At 39.3% G+C, this 12,500-nt stretch overlaps 2 protein-coding genes across 3 annotated transcripts in view; both read right to left on the bottom strand.

Moving 5' to 3' along the window:
• Positions 1-8,403, bottom strand: part of LOC137999556 (major facilitator superfamily domain-containing protein 12-like) — a 22,206-nt gene extending 13,803 nt beyond the window's left edge. The window contains exons 1-5 of one of the 2 annotated variants that reach the window (XM_068845362.1): positions 7,669-8,403; positions 3,922-4,030; positions 3,225-3,309; positions 2,241-2,371; positions 1,227-1,319 (exon numbers count right to left, since the gene is read on the bottom strand). In XM_068845362.1, the coding sequence (XP_068701463.1) occupies positions 1,227-1,319; positions 2,241-2,371; positions 3,225-3,309; positions 3,922-4,030; positions 7,669-8,195 (945 nt within the window). In that variant the 5' untranslated portion in view covers positions 8,196-8,403. Of the gene's footprint in view, positions 1-1,226; positions 1,320-2,240; positions 2,408-3,224; positions 3,310-3,921; positions 4,031-7,668 lie in introns of both variants that reach the window. The other variant, XM_068845361.1, reaches the window with a different exon arrangement.
• Positions 8,404-11,148: 2,745 nt separating this feature from the next.
• LOC137999555 (major facilitator superfamily domain-containing protein 12-like) overlaps positions 11,149-12,500 on the bottom strand; it is a 12,283-nt gene continuing 10,931 nt past the window's right edge. The window contains exon 10 of the mRNA XM_068845360.1: positions 11,149-12,500. This exon is cut by the window's right edge and continues 112 nt beyond it. The gene's annotated coding sequence lies outside the window, so the exon portion shown is untranslated.

The following is a 12,500-nucleotide window of genomic DNA, read 5'->3' as shown; positions in this document are numbered from 1 at the left end:
GGAAAGTAATTGGGTCCATTATGGAAATTTGTGTCCTAAACCAGTCTTAGAGAGTAGTTCAATGGTACAGCTGGCTCAGACGAGTCTCTTAAAGCTCACTAATGGATTCTGATTCTGATTGAGGGATGCTTGAAAGGGTTTTCCATACAGGTGGGGTTTGCAATAGAAAAGGATTGCAAGACTATAATACCCCCGGTAATATCCTTTCAGTAGGGAAAACATTTATGACTATAAATACTACTGTCAGACAATTTTTTAAGGGTGTCTGCATGTGCACATGAGTCCCCAATTGTTGCCAGCTTGGCAATACATGTATGCTACAGCTCTGCTCAAAGACCCAATAAAATTCAGTTTGGGAAACATCAGAAACACTAACTGATGCAAGCAACTTAAGAATAGCGCGTGGCTTAAGTACTTTTGAGTCCTACTCACAGGGAGCAGTAGAACTTGGTGCACCCAGTTGTTGCCACGTCATTGAAACCCTTCTTTAGAATCACCGTTTCTTTGGTTGGAAAAAGCTTTCCTATCTGGATTCACCCTGTGATGGACTAGTATCCCATCCGGGGGGAGTAGAATACCGGTAATCCTTAAGTCGCTTCATGCTACAGAAACCGGAGATAAGTGCCGGCCTGGTGGGCCTTCTAGGCTCGTAGCGGACTTTACTGGGAGCAGTACTCCAGTTTTTTAGTATTTCCAAGTATTTATTTAAAAAATACACTTTTTCATTCACTAATTCACGGGTTTTAGCATTCACTCTCTCTCACAATAATTGTTTCAGTTTCAGTCCTGGCTGTGCATGTGGCAGGTCAATGATTTTATATTGTAACCTGCATCCGTTTTTTGGCCTCGCTCTCATGAGTTGCCTATGATGCAGTCAGTAGTGGATCATCTGAATGACAAGTAGTCAGATCGAGGATCATGGGTTTGAATCTTGTTGAGAACATTACTTTTACTCAGATTTTCTCTGAGTGTCTTCCATTGACACTTACATTGTCAAAAAAGTAAGAATAAAATTTACATTGTCTGGAACATTTCAGTATTGGCATACAGTGTAATTTACGTTCAGGGCACAATTTTTAATTACAGGGGAAGTTTGAGTGCCTGTTACATGCTGAGAGAAAAACAGGTTTAATTTTGTATTATGGATGATAGTAAACAGGGATCAAACACTGAGTATATAATTAGGGAAACAAAGTGTTCTGACAAAGATAAAGAAGATTAATTACCTTTTGAAAGTGAAGTGTTTCCGTCAAGTACATGGGAAAATAGGACTGACTTAGATTCACTATATTTTGTGTTGCCATGTAAATGAATACAAGCTGAAATAAAAGAAACAAAATATCTTTAATTTGTAACTATTGCTTCGTTTTCATGAAAATGACAGAAGACTGAGAAAGCAGGTGCCTAGACTTCACAACCCTCGGCGAATGCTGGTGCAACATGCATGCGTACGAGCGGGTGAACTAAGGTCAACATTAACAATTACCGGTAAGCTTACTTGTTGACGTACATCCTTGTGAAGCTGTTTGCTAAGAGTATGAGAATTATCTCCTTAAATTTTAACCATAGCAGTTAATTCCTTCCAGCAAATGGAGGTGGAGTTTTTAGAATAATATACATTGTAAAAAAAACATTTCATTCACCTCAGACGGGATAAACTTGAACTTGCAATTATTGATCAGGTCCCAACCGGCTTGGTACCTCGACAGCTGGTAGAGCAAGCGCAACGCAATCGCAATGTCACCAGGGTTTGCATCCCATATTCAAGACAATGCATGTCTGACACTTGCAGACTGCAGACTAACCCTAACTTGCAGTTATTGAAAGCTTAACAGTTTGAAAGGTGGTGCTAATAGCCTTAAAAATTGTTCATCACTGAGCGCTATTTGAAATCAGTGCTTAGTCTGCAGTTCACGCGTACACCTCATTCAAGCCTGGATTTTTTTGGCCTTTCCTTAGTTAGTAATTTGCAATCTGCTTAAGTTGCTCAACTATAATTGCGATGATCTTTCCAACTATCAATGGAGATATTTTTCTACAACAAAACGTTTACATGTATAGTTTCACGTCAAATTCTTTTATAGAATAATTAGGATAGTACGTGCACTCTCATTGGTCAGTAGCTGCAGTCCCCGGGGTTTGCATTAACTGTCTCAAATTCTCCCATTACTCCGGCCCCCTTGTGTTTAGATGAGGCTATGTAAACACAGGAAAGGTCCTCTATTGCTCAATATTGTTACCTTGTAAAAGTCTGGTTTTTTTAACCACTCTCTCCAAGTCATTTTGTGTTGATCATTTTGTTCATGTGTTGCTTTTCTTTGAAGTTCAATATCAAGTGCTTGTTTTTCGAAATCCTTACAGCCTTGAGAATCTGCAGATGGAGGTTTTAACTTGCCTTTGTCATGTTCTACAATCAATCAAACTCAATTAAATCCATCAGTTTAAAGAGAGGTCGATGGGGAACTGACAGAGACTAAAGGGAGTTTAAGCAAAGCCATCGGCAACGATATGTCAACAAACGCGTCATTCCAAACTATAAATTAGTGCTATTGCAAGTATTTTGCAATTATTCCATCTTGTTCACATATTGTACAATACAGGCGAACTAGCCTGTAACTGCATGCATTGGATGGATAATCTGAATGGTTTTAAAATGAAAATAGAAAATGAATGGTTCATTGTATGTTCACATATTTGTTTTAAAAACTTAAATTTTGGTGATTTCACATTGTTGTTTTCTGGAGTGTGGCAAAAAAAGGCATTTAAATATTATTCTGACTTACTTTGTGTAATAGTTGTCACCATAGCTGTAATCTTTGCTTAAAGTTACTGATGCCTAATGCAGCTGTACGTATTGGCCAGCCTTCCCCAACGCGTTGCTCAGTCCCTCACAAGTGACATATACACTGTATATGTTTACTGTAGGTCTCTTGAGACACACCTACCAATGGTGTATTATGTACAAGTGCAGGAGGACAAACAAAAGGAGCTTATTATAATGAAAAATCTTATGTTTTCGTCTACCAACAAAACTGGTAGCGAATATAACATCACATGAAAACCACCTTGTATTAATTATATGACTCCTTCCATATTTTCTTGTACAGGGGCTTATTTCATCTTGATCAGTTGATCGATTCACGCTTAACTGATCAAAGTTTATATGCTAGACTAACATGAAAATAAACTCTAACTCACACAAAATTCCCTAAAACTCTACTGACCTCCAGGGTGATCAGCTTCCTCAACACCCCAATGGAAAATAAACGTAAAAAAGGATCCTGTCAACAATATGATGATGGACTGATACTGAAATAACAAAAATAGATAAAATATCAGTTTGCATGGGATGAAACAAAACTGAAATCCATGATGCATGTGCATGAATGGAAAGGAGCAAAAATGCCTGTTACATGTAGATATAATCATGGTGACTACGTGTTTCAAACCATGTTTTACAATAACAAACAGGAAACAGCAATTAAGCTGCTTCTTGTCAATCGAAAAAGAATGATGGAAACATTTCACCTTCCATCTTTTAAGCTCAAATAGAGCGATTCAAATTGAATTTTGGCAAACAGCACGTCACCTCAACTGATCTTAATGGGGCTGGATAATCTGTAAGCCAGCTCCCACTTCAAATTATTAACGCACCCATTTTAAAACAGTTAGCTTTTAATAACTGTGTGACTCGCATATGGACTCACATCGCTCGCCATGTTGGCTCGCAGCCATAGCTTGCATGACTCGTAGTCATGGCTGGCATGGCTTGCAGCCACTGCTCGCATGATTTGCATGGCTCGCTGGCTCGCACATTGTCCTAGCTCAATCTTAATTGTCCATATTGCCACAGATCTGATTGGGTGTCTCTTATGTATTGGTAAAAGATTATTACCCGTAATTACGTCTGTGTATGCTTACTGTAAATTGCTTCTGAGCTGACTCATCTATAGATTCTTCACTGTTTTGTCCTAAAAGAATCCAAGTTACTAGAAAGATGAAAACTCCACAACCTAATTTAAGTGCAGATCTGGAATATAAAATCAAATCAAAAATTATGAATTATCTTTACCACAGTAAGTAATGGGTACTAAATCTGCTTAAATTTTTGTCACAGATAATATTGCTACCTCGATCTGTCAGCTAATATTTGTGAGGTAGCTGAAATAGGAAAGTATATATAATTGCAGTTTAGTCTGATAATAATGTTATATCTGAATATTTAACCCACTAATGAGTAAAATCGTCTGCTTGGTTTAGGCTGGTTTGGGTGTCAAAGGGTTAAAACAAAACTGGATGTTCTTGAGGTAAAGACAGATAGAATTTTGGGCTGATCAGCTACTGGAAAATTGGCGAGTATAGTAACTATTGAAATGGAAAATTGATTCTTTTAGTGGCCAAGAGAAAAGTTTGTGAACAGTGCTTATTTATATCTTAATTATAGCTGCTTCTTTGATATATCTAGTACCTGAGCGGGCTGGACAATCTGCGAGCCAGTGATTCATGCAAGCCAAGCTAATTTTGCACCCATTTCAAATAGCGTTCAACTTGATAAACTCTTATATGAAGTCTAAGCACCCATTTTAAAACGGTTAGCTTTCAATAACTGTGTGATTTGCATGTTGACTCACCATCTTGGCTCGCATGACTGGCAATCATGGCTCACACCATGGCTTGCATGCCTCGCTGGCTGCTCACACATTGTCCAAACTCGTACCTTACATCCGCCGCCGTAGCTATGAATTTATGCAATGCTCAAGGTGCTTAGTAGTGGATGAGTGAAAAATAAATCATTTGAAGTGACGGGAGGGTACAGGAGGGAGGAGAGAAAAAAGCAGGAAGCTGGAGAGAAATGCACAGCGCTACTTGTCGTCATTATTAATGAGTTAGATTATACTTTATATAATTAAGAAACAAGAACCCAAAGTGATATTTGACTTCACAGTGATTAAAAGCAGCATTAGCGTCTCCTGAGCAATCAAGCAAACAAAAAATTTGTGCTTGGGCTGAAAAACAGGCTTACTTCTAGTGAAATTGTAAATTAAGCCTTTCACAGTTGTTACGTCATGCATTAGGTCATGAAATGTCAAGTGGCTGTTGCGTAACTGCTGAAAGACGAGCCAAGCAACAAAGGATACACTTAATTAAGAATTACGTAGCTAAATGACCAATATCCAGAGATTCCAACCCAGTCAACTGAGAAAAAGGGAGGTTTGAGGAGCGGCATAGCCACGCTCGCAAGTGCCGCAGGCAGAACTCTGTAGGTGGGTCCGGGAGCATGCTCCCCTAGGGAAATTTTTTACGATATAGGAAGCCTCTAAAATGCCATATTTCCTGCATGTTGCAATCATATTCCATGGCAAATAGTGGAGTTTTTAACAGGCAGTGAAAGCTTAAGCCCCTAATTGGTCCCAAGAATAAACGCAAATGCCCAAAGTCAAGGCAATCCAGTGCGTTATCACGCCCAAAATTACCACAAGCTCATCATTGCTACCATGCCAAATGGGTAAAAATGGCTGAGAAACCACAGAAAAATGGCAAAGAATCCTGCTAAAAAGACTGGTTAAACAAAGAAATTAAAGCATTATGATCTTTCTTTGGTCAGGAATCGTTTCAAAAACTGGGACTATAATTATTAAGCGAAAACAGGAGGCCGGAAATCCTCGCCGAAAACAAGGGGGTTTCCGGCTAAAAAGGGAGGGTTGGAATCTCTGAATATCTGTTTTGACTTTCTTAATTTATAGGGGATGGGAGCACGAATGAAAGGGGTGGCAGTGCGGAGGCGGGATAAAGGTACAGCTAGGATAAAAAAAAGCAGGAAGGCCCCTATATCCCCACCTTTAAATGCATGGTTTTTATAAGAGGGTTATATTGCAATTTATGCAAGTGGGCCTATTGCAGTCACTATAAATACTCTGGCGTTAGACAGAGTAAAATACTATTAAGTCTGGCCGGTTTCAGCCGGTTTGGACGTCAAAGGGTTAAGTAACATTAAAGTAACTAGAAATGTCATTCAGTATAAGCAGGGTCATGTATATACAACTCTCTTCATCAAACAAGTGTTCAGATATACAATATTTTTAAGTCCCATCTTCAACCAACAGGCACAAGAACTTTGAACCAATCACTGAGTGAAGTAATGCAAAAGCAAAGCAATTCGCTTATTACTTTCAACACTCAATTGAAAACCGCTCTAATGAAATCATTTGGTGCTTAATTTGCCTGGTCAAAATCAATTTGTGTCTTGAAATTTTATATGACTTGTTTTCTTAGTTTTGAATAAAAAAAGTAGCCCTTTCTGGGTCACTGACATCTGCACAATGACCCCACCCTCACCAATTCCTTCCCCCTCTTAAAAAGACTACTACCATTTCTGATCACTGCAGGGCATTGGTTTTTCTTTTTTTATTTCTTAGAGATAGAAAGAAACAAGCTGGGGTCATTTACAAGTTTGTTTCTTGGTTTGCATGTCAAAAGTATATACAAGATGCTTATCTAGTGTGAAGTATATGGAAACAGGATGTTAAAGCATTCCATATAATTCTTTCCATGCCTTGGCCTGTGTCTCACTCAATGAATGATGCTCAGCAAAAGAATTAAAACCCTTAATTATCAAATAATAATTTTATCCTTTACAACAGGAATGAATTTAGTGAGCAATACTATATTGTTTTTGCCTTGAAATATTAAAAAGGTTGTCCTTCTAGCTTATGGTATTTAAACCTCTGACTTCAAATATCAAAATGAAAAAAATTGAGTATTTTCATAGCCGATCACATGCAGTTCAGTGCAGCTGGGGGTAATCAGGGTATCTGGCTTAGAACATTGGGTTTTCAACAGTCAACAAATTGTGGAGAATCATGCTAAGGATACTGTGATAAAAATCTCTAGATATCCTTTCGGGGTTAAAAAAAGGGCATCTAGCAAAAGATGTTAAGCTAAAAAGCTTGATACATCCGTCAACCTATGTTTTGATACCGCATTTTTAGGTCAGCAAACTTTTGGCAGATTTTCAAACCGGAAATTGATCAGCCGCTGGAGCTGACGCAACATACATCTGCCTGCATTCCAACGTGAACGCTTCACTGAAGCCAGGCACCAACAAAATTGAGTTATTCTATTACTTTTCTTAGAGCATGCGAGACGACATTTTAATTTCCGACATTTCCATGACCGGAGATAAATATTTATATACCAGGGTCGAGCAGAGATATATTTTGATTTGTCACTTCAATTGCTGCAATTGTTGTCCAAGGTTCGTCATTTTAAAATAATGAACGCTTTTCGCAAAAAAAAAAAAAAAGAAAAAAAAAAGATCATACGTTTGCTTACGTGTGAAGATGCGCGTGTACGTAATTCTACTCTTTTCGCTCATGTGAAGTCACAAGACCTTGAAGTCAACAGAGTCTGATTTTTTTAACGCTGCTTGTTTTCCGGTTTGTTCAACTCGAAGGAAAACCCAGCTTACTAAAAATAAATAATGCAATACAAGAACTTTTGCCGAACTGGCCGAATAACAAGACATTAAATAAAGAGTTTGAGTCGATTATGAGATTAAACTTCGACGGAAGGCGGGATGAATCTTCTCCTCTCGTGACGACGAGGATGAATCTTAAGCTTACATCAAATCTCGCTACTTTTATTGCTTACGGAAAAATATTAACGTACCTTATTGCGCTCAACTCCACAGCATCTTTCGAGCGTAAGGCAACGTGCGGGATTAACGACAAATGACTGATTTCAACCATGGGCCAACCGACGCTAAATAAGGCCGCAAAAACGCAATAATAAGCAACCGGCACCCAGTCCGGACTTTCATCATTGCAAACAATACAAGGACTGAAAACAAACGGCCAGATCAATGCTATTCCAGCTGATCCAAGGAGATGCCAGATCTTTCTATTTCCGTATTTCTTGGTAATTCTTTCAGAGAGTGACTTGTCGCAACCATAGCCTATAAACGGCGTAGAAATTGCATCGGCGATTTGGGAAGAAAGAAATATGTATCCAGTACCTGTTGCAGAGATTTTAACTATTTTGTTGAAGAAGATAATAAGGTAAGTAAACCAAGCCTGAATGCAGAGGTCGTTAAATACATGACCGACACCATAACATAACTTTTGTTTCAATGAAGTTTTCTCGTCTTTGTGAACTGACGGACCATTCGTTTTACTTCTTCCGCAAATCCAGACCATCCTGAGCTTCGCTTGAATTGTTTCTGTCGTCGACGTGAGCTCAACTTTCAACTCAGGACACAGCTAAAAAGGCTTTATAAGCATTGACGAAAGGGTTTTCATGAGGTGCGATGAGGCGCAAGGAAAGCCCTGTAGCTTTGCTATATTTGGAAGCAGTCATCATGTACTATTGTTTTTTTTGACGTATGATTGACAGTTGTATAGCAGCGACGGGCCGGAAGGAGAAAAACATATTGGAAGTTGCAAGGACCATGGCCCTATCGACGGACTCATCGTCTCGATCTTTGGCTTTTGTTGCCTTTTCAAAATGCAACGAACTTTTTTGGAGAATAACAGCAAACATTTATTTATTTTCGAACAAGGCAGCCGGCAAAGTGTAAAAACACCCAGCCTCGCCTCGACCGTTCTCTTACATTTTTGTCTATTTCTTTTAATATATTGATACGTTTATATGTATGCGTGCATAAAAGGTTCTTTTTAAATTGAGGCTTCTTTAAAATTGGATCATCGTAAATTGGAGGTTTTTATAGCGACCGGGCCAATAAAATCTGTTGTTGCTAAACTGATATAAAGATTGGCCTCAATTTTCATTTAATATTCGTGATTGACTTCACCTTGACTAAAATATCATACCAAAGAACAAATATGAAATAGCTTCTGAAGCTCACGTGAGCTTGTTTTGTGATCGAAAGTCCTTACTCATGGTGGTGTGATTTTATAAACATATGTCAAGGTCAAAGTTGATTTTGAAAGTAACGATTAGGAAATGGAACAAAGGAACAATAATCAAATATAACGTGCATTGAATCACTTTCCTCACCTTCAATAATTTACATTCGAGGAAAACTCGAAAAAAAATGACCGGATTCAACACCATCGCAAGCGCCGTTATGTAATGTTCACGTGAATGGGGAATGCTGTTTTGACGACTTCATTTGCATTTTGACATTTCTTAGCGATATTGCTTCAAAAAATTAACTTTTTGAAATGCATTCTCTTGTTTTTTAATTGATAAATTTCGATATATTGAAATTCACATTACAACAAGGAATCTGAATCAAGACCTTCGTGCAAGACTTTTCGCCACAGGTGACACAGTTCCACAATTTGAGGAGTAAAGGGTCCATATGGGAAACCCCCCAAAATTGGTTTCACTACATCTCATGTCTACTTGTCTGTATGAGGTGATTTGGGCTGTTATTCACTCCCTTCATGTTGAGAGGGCATCGCAACAGCCAGCTCAAATTATCACGATGGCCGAATGATACTGTTTTATCATAAGAAATTTTTAAGTCGGTTGATTTTATTTCTTTTTTTCCCAGGAGGTATGCCAGTCCATTGAGCTACATATTCGTTCATCTATAAGGCTTTATAAAATTATTTTCCATGATTTCTTAATGCATCATTGATTACTCCACTACAATGCCGAAGATAAAAATTGGGCTGTCGAAAAACAAGGGATGACAGATTTGCCAATGAAATGGAAACCATGTTTCACAACTTCGCCAAACCTTTGCCGTCATCAGGTCTTTTAACAACAAGGAAAATGATACAAATTCATGTTATTAGGGCCGGGCCGCATTAGCACAAGTTTGTATATCACCAAAAATTTTGGCGATATTTTTTGAAAAGCGTCCCAAATTTTTGAACGGGTCGCATTATACGAAATTATCATTTCCCAAAACGCCAGTGATTGACGCATACATCAGTCATCTAGACCGCCTCATCATCAAGGAGAGCTCGTTTTTCCCTTTTCACTCGGCACTGGAAAGATTACAACATTGCTCGGCTCTGCGATCGCTAAATCGGCGAAACAGGGAATCTCAATCTTCAGGGTCCCAAAGGGGTTTAGGGCTCCAGGGCTCCGGGCGTAAAAAAGCGGGGCTCCAAGGCCAAAAAATCGGGGCTCCATAGCAGCTACTTTAAGGCTCCGGGCTCCACTGTTGACTAGTAGACTGTACTCTAAACACCGGAGAAATGATCGGGCTCCGGGCTTCACAGCAAAAACACCAAGGGCTCCAGGCCCCCCCCCCCCCCCCCACCACCCCCCATCCTCTTTGGGACCCTGAATCTTGACACCTGACTCAGCAGTTTTTCTCCTTTTCTCCTAAATCAGGCTCCGAATTCGCAGGAAAGGATCCCTAGACCGTACATGTATGCTGGATATGGGACATATCTGCCGCTCCCATTGTAAACACTGCAGAGATATCGTGGAAAAACTTTATTTTGCCCTGCTATTACGCGTTTGAAATTGCGATGGTCTATTTCCTACCGAAGTTAAGATCTTCTGTACACGAACAGTTTGAATGACAACTCGATGCTTAAACAAACAAAATTGTTTCCGTTGCCAAAATTTGGTAGCCTCAGCTTCTTCGAAGATTGGCGGCATTTTGGTAATCCGCAACAAATTGGAGAGTTTTACGAACGTGGGGTCGTACTTACAGGGGCACCCAACGAATCTGTTCCTCACATTATCTGTTTCCCAGAGGAATCTTGCTGGCTGGCAAAAATACAGGTGTTTCGATGAGCTGGCTGGGAAATTTTGTTATTGATAGAGGTTTTGGCTGGGAATTACTGACTTTTTCTAGCATTTCAACCCGAGCTGGCTGTAGAAACTCTGAAGACTGAGGACGACTAAAAAAAAAAAAAAAAAGAATCAGGAACCCCTTCCCTCTCCCAGAGAGTAGTCACAAACATACGTCGGCTGGTCAGGGTGATTGCGCTTGCGGAAAAAACCTGTTTTGTCCCGGTTTTGTCGGTTTTGTTCGGTCATTTCGGATCGAGAGATTTGAAAGCGGGCGGAATATTCCTGGCTGGGAAATAAATTTGATCAGCTGGCTGGAAAACCAACCAATTTTATCTAGCTGGCTGGGAAATTTCTTGTGTGTCTTGCTGGGAAAAAGGAACAGATAATGTTTTCCCAGCAACACTCAAAAACACCTGAAAATGCCTTAATAACATTTATTTTCATTAAGTGGGGTATAATAATACATTTCACAACAAATTGGTCGTTGGGTGCCCCTGTACTTATTTCTCATCTTGTAGTGACAGATTGATAACTTGTATAAACAAAATTCGCTTATTTTTTTAATGAGCTCGATAATTTTGTTCTATATCTTAGGCTCGAATGAAATGTGTTCTGAGCAGTTCTCAACTGATGTGTCAAATTTCTGCCTCAACGTTGTTATAAATAAGGAGCAAACGAGATAAAGCGCATTGCTTGACTACCGTTTCAAACGCGTAAGCAAACTATTGGATCAGACACAACATAATTGATGTGACGCACCATCTGACCATTTTTTAGGCGGCACACAATTTTACGGTTATCTGATACCTTTCCATGCACTAGCTCTTTTAAATTCCCCTCTCACATCCACAGACCCTTCCCAAGCGCCTTCGATGTCACGATTTACGTGAGCGAAGCTGGGTGAGAAGCAACACCGTAAGACAGTAAATTTAATATTGTATGTGATGGTACGATCGTGTTTAAGACGTTTAACGACGCCGGAGCAAAAGAAAAACCCTGAACTTTGCCTCCTCTTATCAAGCTTGTGGACATTACAATACAGTCACCTAAAGCCAGAAACAGGGTAATCTAAGAGAGCGGGAGTAACATTTTGATGTACATAAAGAACAGAAAGAGGGGAAAATTCAGTTCCTACAGGGACCGGAGGCGAGAAGTTTATAACAACTTATCGCTGTTTCCTTGAGCTTCTTTCGTCCCTTTCCCATTACACCGATATAAGTAAAACTGAATGTGCAAGGCGTTTCAAATTAGTTCTACACGACATGCTTCGTGTTTATCCAATGATGGTCCACTGAAACTTGATGAAAAATCCTATTTATCAATCAGTTATAAATCTAACTACACAGACAGATCGTCCTCTTTCTTTCGCCGCGTTGGTACCCAAAGTAATGTTCCAGTTTTGCAAACACAAAACAAAGAAAAGAAAATCATGGAACCACTCCAGTCCTGCTCCGGTGAGACTGTCATTTCCAAATGCACCCTCTTAGTTCTGTTCGAGGCGTTTTGATTTTATCAGATGGACAGTTATGCCACACGAATTAGAAGTTTCAAAAGAAACTCGGAGTTTCCGAGTTTGAAGAAAAACGTTTCTTTAAGTACCCTAAACGTAGGTAGAACTGTGCAAATAGTCAACAGTCAAGATAGTTTTCATTCCTTCAGCTGTTTTGTGATGATAATGTATCGGGCCATGGATATAACTCATTATCAGAGCAAATACCAGTCAGCCTCTGTGGCAAGCCGCAAACTTTCACCTGTGATTTTCTTTGTTTGATATGCTT

The sequence above is a fragment of the Montipora foliosa genome, chromosome 4, assembly GCF_036669935.1.
Source record: "Montipora foliosa isolate CH-2021 chromosome 4, ASM3666993v2, whole genome shotgun sequence".
Lineage (NCBI taxonomy): Eukaryota > Metazoa > Cnidaria > Anthozoa > Scleractinia > Acroporidae > Montipora > Montipora foliosa.
Note: the sequence above shows the minus strand (reverse complement) of the source record. Positions and strands in the feature narration are given on the sequence as shown.